Source organism: Dermacentor andersoni, chromosome 1 (genome assembly GCF_023375885.2).
Source record: "Dermacentor andersoni chromosome 1, qqDerAnde1_hic_scaffold, whole genome shotgun sequence".
Taxonomy (NCBI): Eukaryota; Metazoa; Arthropoda; class Arachnida; order Ixodida; family Ixodidae; genus Dermacentor; species Dermacentor andersoni.
Genome location: NC_092814.1, coordinates 311,861,692 through 311,875,641, shown reverse-complemented (window position 1 = coordinate 311,875,641; position 13,950 = coordinate 311,861,692). Strand labels below are relative to the sequence as shown.

The 13,950-nt window shown below is 42.9% G+C and overlaps 1 protein-coding gene across 1 annotated transcript in view; it reads left to right on the top strand.

The window, feature by feature from the left end:
* The window catches only part of LOC126547826 (uncharacterized protein C05D11.1-like), a 120,785-nt gene that overhangs the window by 66,468 nt on the left and 40,367 nt on the right, over positions 1-13,950 (top strand). The window contains exons 13-14 of the mRNA XM_050195818.3: positions 3,110-3,286; positions 8,603-8,705. Coding sequence (XP_050051775.1) covers positions 3,110-3,286; positions 8,603-8,705 — 280 coding nt within the window. The remainder of the gene's footprint in view (positions 1-3,109; positions 3,287-8,602; positions 8,706-13,950) is intronic.

Genomic DNA, 13,950 nt, shown 5'->3' with positions numbered 1-13,950 from the left:
CATTGACAGATTTCATGAGGTCGTCTCCCGATAAATTTTGGCGTCTCATGTCAAAGAAGGACAACGAGTCGCATAGCATTGTAGTTGATAACACTGTAGTTACTGATCCTGCAGTGATAGCTTCTTCTTACAACGAGTTCTTCCAGTCTGTGTTTTCTGCTCCATCACAATCCAGTACTGAATCCCTACTCTCCCCATCACTTCGCTCGGAAGAGATGCGAGACGTTGAAGTCTCATATGAGGGAATTGTAGTTCTTCTACTAAACATTGATGTCAAAAAATTGGTAGGCCCCGATGACATACCCAACGCATTTCTGCGCAGGTATGCGGAATGGGTTGCGCATTGCTTAAAAATTATGTTTCATGCATCACTTGCGGAAGGCCGAGTCCCTGACGACTGGCTTACGGCAAAGGTTATACCTGTGCACAAATCTGGAGATAGACAGGTAATTGAAAATTATCGTCCAATATCGCTGACCTGCGTTTGCTGCAAGCTCCTAGAACATGTTGTAGCCAAGTCAATTTACACGTACATCGAAAATGCAAACTCATTCTTTCCCAACCAACACGGATTCTGACAGCGCCTTCCCGCAACAACGCAGCTTCTTGGAACAATCCCTGACTTTGACAGCGCATTAAACAATAAGAAACAGATAGATGCCATCTGTCTTGATCTGTCGAAAGCATTCGACAGAGTGGTACATGCAGAATTGGGTGTGAAACTGACTAATATGGGAATAAACGCGAAAATAGTAAAATGGATAACCGCGTACCTCCGGGTCTGAACCCAATACGTAGAAGTGGAACACATTAAATCAAAGCCGTTGAACGTAACGTCTGGTGTCCCACATGGGTCTGTCTTAGGTCCTGTACTATTTTTAGTATATATTAATGACATTTCCTCTGCAATTGACGAAGGAATCATGGTGCGACTTTTTGCCGATGATTGCTTACTATACAAAGAAATTAATAGCACTGAAGATCAGAAATTGCTCAGTGACGCTTTTAGGGCTATAGAAAGATGGTGTGACAAATGGAAAATGAAAATAAATGAGAGTAAAACTGTTCTATTGCGCATAACGAACAAAATAAATCATATTTTTGACTTTAATTACACAGTGAATTCTTTGGTGCTTTCCACGGTTGACGTGCTGAAATACTTAGGCATACATATATCTGCGAATTTAAGCTGGTCGAACCACGTTACAAAAATATGCCAAACTGCGGGAAAGAAGCTTTGGTTCTTGCGACGGAAATTGCAGTTAGCCTGACAGTCAGTAAAACTAACAGCTCATTTAACATACGTTCGACCCACGTTAGAATATGCCAGCATAATCTGGGACCCTTATCAGTCAGGATTAATTGAGAGACTGGAAAGAGTTCAACGTCAAGCAGCAAGGTTTATTCTATCACGCTATTCTCGCACAGATTCCGTCTCCGAGATGCTCGGTTTGCTGGACTTGCCTACGCTCGCTGAACGCAGGCGCATAGCTCGGTTAAAGTTCTTTTTTTCTTCTCACAAAAAACACATTCAACATCAACAGCGAACAGTATTTAATAGCAAGACAATGTAGTACACTACGGAAAAGCAAATATCATACTTTTCAAATACCTCAGATGCACATTAACGCTTACGCATTTTCCTTCTTCCCAAAAACCATTAAAGAATGGAATGAATTACCGGTGTTAACGCGAGAAAGCATCAGTGCGGAAGAATTTGAGAAAAACTTAAAGCAACATTGAAAGATGTAGACATGCATACTTGCTCACCCTTTTTTTTTTTTTTTGAGTGAGGGGGGGGGGGGGGGGAGTGTATAACCTCTTTTATTAACACTGCATTTATAGTCATATTGATCGGAGTATCTGCAGAATATTTCGCTTATGTATCTTCTTTGTTCGCTTATGTTCACCTATTAAAACAATATTCATGTACTGCCTTAGTCATGTACTGTACTAGTTCCCGAAATACTGCTATTGACTTGTTTTTGTGCTATATGTATTATTGTAATACCATGTATTCTACTAATTGTTGAAGTGCTGCTTTGACCCAACCTGTAACGGCCGACAAACCAACAGTATGAGTAAATAAATAAAAAAGATTTTTAAAAAAAATTTTTAAAAATGTGGGAATTAGGTTTTACTATACAGTAGAAGCCACCGTGGCATTGCTCTGGAATGTTGAAGCATGTTCGGCTCAGACACACTGCCTCCAGTTCAAACTGAGAGTGACTCTTTAGCTGCTGTGAAGCAGAGAACTATTGCGACTAGCCGAACTTACGATTAGCCAAGTTGCTGCATTTTGTTTACATAAGATAAGAATGTTTCTGCAGGAACGTGCTAGTAGTTGGAATAGATTACTTGCCCATTCTCATATGCATCCAGTTGAAGGGACACTAATGAGCAAAACTGAATCAGCTTAGACTGGTAAAGTGTTCTTCCAAAACCCTGTGTTTGTCCTTAAGGCAGGAAAAGGTTGATTATTGCTGGAAAAGGTAAAGGCAAAACTTCCCTTTTTTTCCTGAAATTTTGTGCTGAAAGCAGGGCATTGGGACGTCAGTGTGACATCACCGATTTCAGAGGATATCATATTTGTGCCAATTTGGCACAGGTAAAGTCTGGAAATTTGCTAGGTCGAGTCTTTGATGCCTTTATGATGTAATGCTGTCCTTCTTTAACTCTGAACAATCAATTGGACCCAAAGATGCACTCGTAATCTGTGACGTCAAGGCAAGCTGGCAAGGGAACCTCAGGGCAGTGTCACCGCTCAGTCTTATGTAGTTGCATCTTTTATGGCCTACCAAGCCTCCTCTCACAACAGCAGTGGCCACTCTGATATTATAAAAGCGTTTTCTTAAAGGTTAGTTTAATGTTCCTCTGGAGTATCCATTTAACGTGTATAGGTACTAGCAGGAACCAAGTGCTGCCAATGAGACAAGTTATTTCCACGTAGGTTTACTAACGCTAATAGCAGTTTAAGCCATGGGAATTTATATTTTGCAAACAGTAGGTAGTAGTTCTGGTCAGATTTCTCGGGAAATACGTTTCTCCAAGTATATATTTGTTGTGAACGACAAAGTATGAGCAAACTGTGTCTGGCAATTTGATGCAGAAAGAGCCACCGAAGGAGATGATCTTGGCTGTGGAAGTTCCGCCTGTGTCAACCATCAGCTTCCATAGTCTGTTGCGTGCTTGCAATGCTCATGGCGATAAGGGCATTATGTCCTTTGGCCTTCAAGGAATTCCTTTCCGGTTTGAACTGGACCATCTCAAGACCAACTTTGTCTCGGTGGGTGCACATTATTTTCATAGTGCCAACATGTACGATTTTATCATAAAATACCAGATTTTTAGAGCTTGTTTATGATTGTTATATAGACAGCAATGATTTTGTCTTTTTTTTTTTTTTTTGCACCCAGTTAAGAGCAGAATCTATTTTAAGAAGTACAAATACAGTTGCCGCCCGATTTTCAGAGCGAGATATTTAGGACCTGCTCAATTGTTCAGACGCATACTCATTGCCCAGCGACCAGTTCAACTGAACCCATGTATGACAATAAATAAATTTTGGCCTCCATCATGTGAACATTTACTTGATAAACTTCGTGGCCATTTCCGTTGAGGACACAGACTATTCTAACTGAATATAGAGAATAGTGCCTGTTTGCAGCATTCTTACAGAGCGAAGTCTGTGAATTATTTTACTTAATAAGCAATTAACATATGGAGTAATAGTCACAAAATGTCTATTATTTGTAACCAAAATTAAGTATTTTTAGGCATTGATCGGCAGTATTTTTCGAACTTTAAAAGTTGGCAGATCTGCATTTGCTTGAAATTCGGTAGCATGTGTGTAGGCCTTGCTTATCATTTGGCTTATTTACACCATGTCTCATGTGGGCTCAACAGGACCTGCAAGTACCTGCAAATAACCTCCAGTTTTACTTACTTGAAAAGTATATTGTTAAGCGAAAGAATAAATCAGTTGAGACTAATAAAACATTGTTTGAGAACCCTGCACGCAGTCATTTCAAAATAATAGTTGTTCTTGAAGTTGTTACATGGTGCCGATGCCGCTGTCTCACCGTTGGAGATGTTGAGCCTAGCGTGATCGATGAAAGAAATGTGATTTGCTAACAATCTCCCAAGCACAGAGTGAGTGATAACACACACACCGACAATACACACTATAAAGTGTATATACTGAGTACACTACAATGACGTAATGAAGTTCACTAGCTTATGTTTGTTTTGTTATGTTTTTAGTGGCATTTACCCATAGTAACAAAAATGTTTGACTCCATTAAGGCAATGTTTTCTTTTGTCTCCTTTCCCGATTGTTTAAAACAGCACCAACCATGGCTGTTTAAAGAGGCCCTGAACCAGCCCCCGGGCATCATGAAAAAACAGTTCGCGGATAGCATGCTCTGCTGTGAAGCCCTGGCCCAACCCTCGGGCTTGGTGAAAAAACACAGTCCACGGGTAGCATACTCTGCTGCAAACATCTCAGCCAAATTTTGCAGTCGTGTGCGTCACATGCAGCTTGCAAAGTCACCTTTTCCTCAAATGCTCTCTTTTCAACAGAAGCCCGCTCCTCACTCTTTCCTGGTTGCTTTATTTCATAATATAGCAGATTACCATACGTGGCTGCTATTGGCTAATAGCTGACATCCATCAAGAAGGGTATTTGGATCAGTGAGCTTCTTCCTATTGTTACTGTGTATATTTATTGATGCAGTTTAATAAACTGGCTAAAGCAAGCGAAAATCTGCCTTCAAATTTCGATAATAATTATGTACTTCCAGAAGAAGCCGACTATCATTTGCTCACGCTCGGCCTAGGCTGCCCGCATAGCAATTAAACTTTGGCCACCCTCCTTCTCAGTGTCGTAGCCATTAGGTCTCGCTAATTTGGAGTAGTTTTGAGCATTCAACTAGCCTTGAACCATGTGAAACTTAAGGACAGACCACACACACACTTTCCAGCGTGCGCTCACTCCAGGCCGCTCCTCGTTAAACACCTTGGCAGAGTTTGCTTCGTAATGAGCTAGTGATAACACTTCAAAATGCGCAAGTTGGATGTGGCTAATACCTGTCGGTAATGCTGGTGCAGGACAAAACCAGTCAGCACCATGCAGCACAGCCAGACGTATGAGCGCGAGCACACACTCTAGCCCTGTTCAGCACAAAGCAAACACAGCAGCTGCATGTAGCTGCAGTCTGCTGCCTAGAATAGATACCACAGCCGCTGTGGGCTAGCACAACGAGTCCACTGGCTGAGTGCAGTGTGGCTCGCTGAGGACACTCGTGTTTGGTGCATTGTAGGCACTAAAACAGAAATAGTGGCGTCTACGTGAACATCCAATATCAAATTTGAACTGCATGCCACGATGACGTTCAGTAGGTGGAGCGTTGTGGGCATACCCCGTTCCGCTGTAGCCTTCACAGTGCAAATCATTGAAGAAGGAGCGGGAGCACCGCTAATTGTGTGTTTGATTGCCAATAAATCCACTTCTGCTGAACGAATTGAAAAACATTATGCGGCAAAGTATTTCTGAAATATTCTAACTTGAAATGCATTTCTCGACTTCTATAGAAAGTGGTTCAGGGCCCCTTTAAGTAACAATTTCTTTTCCATTTCATGAGAAGCCGACAAACAAAGACACCAAGGAAAACATAGGGGACATTACTTGCACTTACTAACTGAATTAAAGAAATGATAAATTAATGGCAATGAAAGTGGATGAAAAAACTAACTTGCCGCAGGTGGGGGAATGCGCCTCGCATGCGTAATGCGAAGACGTGGGATCGTTCCCAACCTGCGGCAAGTTGTTTTTTCATCCACTTTCATTGCCATTAATTTATCATTTCTTTAATTCAGTTAGTAAGTGCAAGTAATGTCCCCTATGTTTTCCTTGGTGTCTTTGTTTGTTGGCTTCTCATGATATTATTAATAAAAAATTTGGCCCCTCGGTTTAACCCCCTTTCTGCTAATTCCTTTTCCAGTGATTTCTGTTTTACTGAGATTGTGCTTTAACTGTACTTTCTCTATGTAGGAAGCAGTGGTTCACATTCAGGGGTTGATTAAACAGATGATGCAATGCGCTACCAAGTACTTACCGTTATGGACCTTATTCACATACTCCTAGCCCAGAGCTGTCCTCACGATGTCAGGATGCACACTCCCATGTGCTTCGCAGCTTATCTTTATATGATATGACGACACCCATTGAATGAAAATGAAAGGTAGGTAGCGGGCCTCTTCGATTTTCGGACTTCTGTCAGCCCGCTGGCAGTCAGACGGCAGCCAGCTAGTTCCAGTCGTGATTGAAAATCGTGTGGGCTGGGATCCCAGAACAAGCCAAAGTGGCCCAAAGTTTGCAAAATTGAACGCCGGCACAGCTAGCCATGGGATAAATGTAAACATGCTACCAGCATGACAGTGGCCAGCAAGGCCAGCGCGCTCAGCATAGACGCCCCATTTATGTGTTGCCGGCTTGAAAATATGTAGTTGCATTCAGAAGTACGATCACTTTTGCGAGATTTCACGTGACTCGGCACAGGACGCACACTAGGTACATCACTTTGCACAGTGCAACAAACGGCCTTCAATGCATCCGATGCCAAGACGTGAAATTGCACGTAAGTGATTGTATCCACAAAAGCCGGGGATGCCTGCTCACAGTGATCACGTCGGCCACTGGCGACGTTGATGAGTTGGCATTTTGTCATCATTCGACAAGACGCCAGAAAACTGGGTATCGGGTACGTCTTATACGCATGAAATTTAGTGCAGAGATACTTGCATGGGCTTCGATTTCAGAAAGTTTGTTACGGCTGATATGGTTCTTTTTTTTTCTGCACATGTGCTTAAGGAACTGGGGCTGCATTTGGCGAATGAAAATGCATGCCGCCTGTGACCAGCGAAAAGTTTTACACAAAAAATAGTATTGGTCAATCTTGAGAGCAATAAGCGCATGTATGTTGGCCATTACTCAACCAGTGCATTCCTTTAACATCGACGGCCTAGTGTTAAAACACATCAGTTTCGAGCTGCCACCCAAGCATACAACGGAAAGATGGAGCTAACACAGGCTAGCTGCGATGCCTTCGCTAACTGCAGAGAAAGAAGATATCACTGCATATACACAAGTGATATGAAAAGGGGTGCCACCAGAGAAAGATGGAACTGAAAAGGCGATGAGTGGGAGTGAGCATCTACGAATTCGCGGAATACAACTCGCACGGAAACCGATGCAGATGGCATGCATGCATGAGAACACGGCACACTGTTCATGGCTGGGAACAAGCCTTCATAGGACACGCACACACACAAAAGAAAGCTTCAAATGGTTTGCCGTGGCTCGTATCGCACCGCCTCGCAAGACAGAACAGTGCGTTACAGCCTTAGAAGATAACGCTAGAAGTATTTCAATCTGAAGGTAACCATAGCCGGTTGGCTGAGCAAGGTAAAAGTCCTCAAACACCTGCGTTGCGATCCGTCAAGTCTCCCCAAAGATGGCAGCAAGCGCTCATCGCCTCCCCCCGCATCTGCTAGCCAGTGAACTTCTAGAGCCCAGCGAGGCCAAAATCATCCGAGCTGGTTCTGACAGCCCGCAGGTAACCAGAACCGTCCAGCCCAAGTAAAACGAACATATGGTGGAAGTGACTCGTGTGGTGGGCGAAACAATCCAAAAAAGACAAAGCCACTCTGGCTGGCTCTGGCAACCCGCAGGTAGCCAGAAGTGGACAGTCAAAGAGGCCCAGTGAAACGTGTGACAGTGTGCATTCTCATGTGCGTAGTTCAAACAACAGAAAATCATTCATTATAATGTATGCTGTGTACTTCTATGGCACTAATGTTTCAGGATCACCTGCAAGGTTGGCGCTGTCTCTAAACTTAAAAGGGACCAGCAACCAATATTGATAATACCTATTTTTTCTGTGAAACGAAAAGCTTACCAGTCAGTGCCCAATGCTACAGTAGTAATGCAGAGAATTTCGCGTAAGATCCTTTATCAGAATTTCTTTTCTCTGTAGTCACAATTGTGTTTATACATTTCTATGCTGGAAAGAGTGAGAGGTGAGTACAATAGTGAATCTACAGTGGCATTGGTGAGAAGCAGGCAACAAATGTTACCCAAGTCATAAGAAATTAATGTTGTCTATATAGGAAATAAATATTTTTTTAATCAAGCTGATGGTCATGCGATTCATGTTTCCTAGTTTTCTGTCCTACTGCTTTGGTCGTATACAAGCCAAGCCAAGTTCTTTTTAGCCAAGCCAAGTTTTCGAACATGAAACGATGCTTTTACTATGGGGAACTGCATTTTTACACACAATGCACAGTTCACCAGGTTGCCATTCGAAAGCATGTTGTCTCTTGATAATTTGAGCAAGCTTGAGCAAGGAATTTCAGCTCGAATGCGTGATTAGAACTTGCCTCCATGTGAACTAGCGTGCAAAACAGCATAATGTGCGCTGGATGAGAATGTAAGTTTATCAAAACCTTGTAACACTTTCATTGCAAGCCCAAGTGAAGCATCTTTGGTTTTGTCAAGCGGAGCTCCAGAAATTTCCTCGGTTCTTTTTTTTTTTTTTTTCAGCTTACTGTCATGCTCAACACAAGCGGTATCTCCCAGGACCTTCGCATGCACATACCACTCTTTCTAGAGCTGCTTCATGAGTCACCGGTCATGACAAAAACAGGTGAACAAGCATGTTGTCGTCAGTAGGCAGTCAATAGAGCATTGAAATGTGAGCAAGTTAGGGTTAACTAGAAGACATGCTTTTGTTTCTGTTTCCACCAATTCATGTAATATTGGCGTGATTTTGGCTTGTACGCTTAGTGTCAGGTCTACATAATTTTTGGCAACTGGATAAGTAACAGTGCATGATCGTGCTCTCTAGTTATAGCTTGCGGAATGTGTTCTACTTCGTAAGTTCTTGTTCACATTTGATTTGTCCACTATGGTGTACATTTGATCATAGTTTCACAAGGTTCATAACATAAAATAAGGAAAGTTGGTTTCTATTTTTAGCTGGTATGAAACTATTGCGCTCTGCCTTTTTATTTCTTTTCATTGCTCAAACCTGAGAATACCTGCCATATGTTGCACCTAAAATAGCGCAGCATGTTCATTGCTACGTTTTAGGGTGGTGGACTTTCATTTTAGTATGATTAGTCAGTTATTAAAGAAAGAGAGCAGTGAAGTGCATGAACCAATTTGGATGCCCACAGGTGCCAAAAAGCTGGCTGCAGACTACAGAATTTGCACAACACTAGTAAATGGTTTATGATAGTGGGGCACAGTATAAGGAACACTCTTCTGAATGAATTTTTTTTAAGTTGATCCAACAGGCGAGTGGCATGCATTTGAAGCTGTAAAAGTTTGCACCGCTAAATATAAAAGTCTAGTTTTCAATTTTTCTTTCTTGGGGGGGGGGGGGGGGGGGGGAGGGCACAGGCAGCCTGCGTCCCCCAGTTGAGAACAACTTTCTAAATTATAGAGTTAGGTTAGGACATTCACACCTCACCGTCTTGTGGCTCTTGCTGGTAGGCACCTTTCATTACTTCCATCCTTTCCTGTTCTTGTGCACAGTAACCAATATGTTACCAGAATAGACTGTCAGGCTAGTTGGTTGATCTCAGATGGCTGATGTCACTGTACATTCCATGTAGAAGGCAAGCATTGTTATGGTAGTTATTGGCAGGTGCAGTACTATATTACTGCTCAGAAATGTGCCCTGCACAACTACATGCTTACATGATGCTTTGAGTAGTGAGGTGTACATGTACTGCATGTGCATGGTCATGTCATATGTTTTCTCTCTTGCCGTATACAGTAGAACCTCATTGATACGTTCCCATTATGTACGTTTTTCCGGCACCAACATTTGCCATCAAGAACACAAAAGATGACCCCAGTTGAGTTACACTCATTTTTTACTGGTTCATACATTCCCGGAACACAGAATTTTTCGGCACCATCATTCAGTACGTCGCCAAACTGCAATTGTGTGACACGTTTTCAGGCCGCTAGATCCCCTGCAATCAAGAAAACACGCGGGGCACGCGCAATCGAGAACAGTATATAGCTGCTCGCCGCAGCAGCTTCATCGCAATACTCGCCCGTCCGTCTCACGTGAAACTGCCGGTGCGCACTCAGTTTCTCATTGCGATACCAGCAAATATTCACTGGGGTCCTCGCACGCAGCATTTATTTACATTTATTTACAGTACACCCTGCAGCACCGAAGCATTATAGCAGGGGCGTGGGTACAACATGAAGTGACTAGCACGAGAATATAATCACACAAAAGGGAGGGATTGCAAAGGAGCAATGCCTCAAGATTTAAAAAAAAGTACATGAAAAAAGTACAAGAAAAAAAGTTCATTCAGCCTGCAGTCATTGGTTTGGAAGAAGATTGCAATTGCAAAGAATGATAAGCATCTTCACAGCTATCACCGCCAATCTTATTGCGATAAGCATCTTCACCTATCTGTTTCACAGCGTTTGGGGCCATCGGAAGCGTAGTGCACGCTTTTAATAGGCGATAACCGAAACGTGCTGCCGTTCCCACCTACAGGCTGCGATCTTATACGTTTCCTGGCCACTAAATCCCATGTAAACAAGAAAAGGCGCTAGGCGCGTGCAATAGAGAACAGTATATAGCCGCCCATCTCACATAAAAACGACGGTGTGCACAGTTTCTCATTCTGGTACCAGTAAATCTCCGCCCCGGTCATCGCACGCCGCATTCACAGCTATTGCCACCATACCTATTGTGATAAGCATCTTCACTTATCTGTTTTACAGCGCATGGTGAATAGTGCCATTGGTAGTGTACTGCACGCTTTTAGTAGGCAGTAATCTAAATGCGCTGCCGTCCCCTGCTGCAGGCGGTGCAATGTGGGCATCTCATTTCGCTTCGGCAGCATCCGGCATTGCCCACCAGCCCGATTTCACTACGGTTTCCCATCGCCCTCTTAAAACACCATGCAATAGGAAATCAACAAAACACGTCTCTGGCTGCCGGACTCCATGCAATATCAGCGTGTCGTGCCACAATGATCCGCATGACGCTTCGCATTAAGTAGATGTCAATAATAGTTGAGTCTGTCAATTTTTTTTTTTTTTTTTTTACTTTGGATCATACGTTTTCCTGGTTAGTACGTTTTTCCTCACGTTCTTTTTTTTTTTTTTCTAAAACATATGAATGACGTTTTACTGTACTAGCAATAAGGGGGGAAAAAAGCACTGTGGTTTTCTTTCTTTCAGAAGGCTAAAGTTGTGCTTATTATGTGCAGACGTTTTTCACTTAAAATGTGGTAGTTTGTAGGCAAGCCTTTCACATTCAATTGTTCACCATAGTTCAGCTAGTTATTGTAGCTTTGTGTTGTTTGGTGTTTCTTCGTTCTGCGAGTGGCAGTACCCACCTGAATGTGACTCCCCACCCTGCCACACCTGTACGCACACACTTGTGCCACGTCTTGCTCTCCATTTCTCTGATCATGGATGACTGCATGAATGACTGCATGAATGACTGCATGAATGACTGCATGAATGATTGCATGAATGACTGCAGAAAAACAAAGAATGGGATAAAAAGAATGCCATGGTTAGTCGCTGCCACTGACTGAACACGGGATGCAGAAAACATGCTACGACACGGGCCTGTCTGGCCCATCGTCACCGGCCGAGATGTATGCAGTCATTGACTTGGCCGCTGTCAACTTCATGTTTAATTCATAAAACCAGGCGTGTGGAGCCATTGTTTGGGTCTCTGAAGATGTGAAAGATTACGGCATTATGATGGAATTTAGCATGAAATCTGACTCTATGGCTGTCTAGAAATTCAATGGAAATATGGGAGTTTGAGATATGCAGTTGCTTCCACATACACACAGACAAATCAGGTTTCGCCTGATTTGTCTGTGTGTATGTGTGTCTGTGTATGTATGTATGTATGTATGTGTGTATCTGTGTCTATGTGTGTATTGTCTGTGTATGATTCGCCTGACCGCATTCTGCCTTCTTTTTTCCACTTGCTTTTCTTTTCGTCAAGTGTCAGCGCTTCTTTCGCCGTTACAATAAAACTATAAACTAAGGTATATCGTTTGTAGAAATAATATTGATGGTGCCGGGCCTGGTTAACTTGGTTTGCAGATGTAGCTTAGTTCTGATCGATACGCACACACATTTTTATCCGAGTAGGCATCCTTTTCACTATTGCATGCACATGTGAGCTGGCCGCCCACTCATGATTCATCACAATGTAATGTTTGATGACAGCAGGCCGGCCAAAGTAGAATTTATTTTCATCCTTGATGGTTTCCACAATGTGTGTGACATCATATGCCTTGCACTAAATTAAAACAAAATCAGTTCTTGCCACAATCGCTGCAGATGAATCTGTGGCAGTGACCAGGGATGACAACTACATAGTCCTCATTCCTTTAAGCATGCCCTACGGTTGCCGCTGATGACAATGGCGATGTGAACTCCGCTGCTTCATTTCAATTGAATGCCAGAGCCACCCGTGCCACTTTTCCTCTTTTGCATCACACATTTGCACCGCTCAGCATGCTCTAGAGATCATCCAAATTAGCCTTTGCACAGCCAAATATGTCTGAATTAACAAGAGTTTGATGGCAATAAATAATGCAGATGCTTGCTGGGACGAGAGGGCAAGTGTAAACTATTAAATTTTTCAGCTTAACAAGATTTTACTTATTCTGTTGCATGCAGTCAGCTGTGTGTGTAATGTATCCATGACTGTGCTGTACAGTATTTAAATCCTTAGGAAAGAGATAATGCAGTAGAACCTTGTTGATATGATCCCGTTACATACAATTTCCCAGCACCAATGTTCACTATCAACAACACAAAAAAATGCCCAATACAGTTATGCTTCTTTTCTTACCGGTTCGTATGTTCCCGAAAAATGCGATCTTTCTGCACCAACGCTCAGTACATCACCAAACTGCGATAGTATGATATGTTTTCTGGCTGCTAGATCCCTTGCAAAATAAACAGGCTGGTGCATGATCAAAAACAGTAGTGACCCACCGCAGTACCTTCTCCGCAATACTCAGCCGCCCATCCCACGTGAAAACGCCGGCGCACACTCGGTTTCCTATTCCAGTATACTGGCAAATCTTTTCACAAATCTCTTCGCATACCGCATTCACCCCTTACGCTGCCAACCCTATGTGATAGCTACTTCACCTATCTGTTCATGGCGCATGGTGCGTAGTGACGTTGAAAGTGCACTGCATACTGTCAATAGGCGATAACTCAAACACGGTTCCCTGCTGCAGGCCATGCATAGTGAGAGTTATGTTTCGCTCTAGTAGCATCGTAGGCATCAATGTCGTCGTCCAGCTCGATTTCATTTTGGTTTCCCATCACGGTATGTCGCATTTTGAAAACAACAACGTGCCTCTCTGGTCACTCGGGTCCTACCACCTCGACGCTTGTCTGTCGGAATTTGCCAAGTAGGCAGAAAGCCGAAGCTTATCGCCAAAATGCCCCACTTGTCGAAGCTGCCGACCCAAGCCGAATTCAAGGAGCACAAACACAAGCTTGCGGAAGCCGCCATAACAATGCACGTCTCAGGCCACTTGAGCCCCACCAGCTCAGCGTGCATCTGCAGCTCATGCTGTAACGATTTGCACAACTCTTTGCATTGCATAGATTTCAACTATAGTTGAGTCTGTCAAATTTTTAGTGACTTCAGATCGTACATTTTCCCAGTTTGTATGTTCTTTCTCACATTTCTTTTTCCAACACGTATGAATAAGATTCTCGAATAATAATTATCATGTGGCAATAACAAAACTTATGTGCTACAGACCAGAGTGTCAAACTGAAACTTTTTTTGTTCTGGTTCAGCAAAATCTGTTCATCTCTGGTTAAACTCCGCAGCAAAAATGAATGGCTCAGGCTGG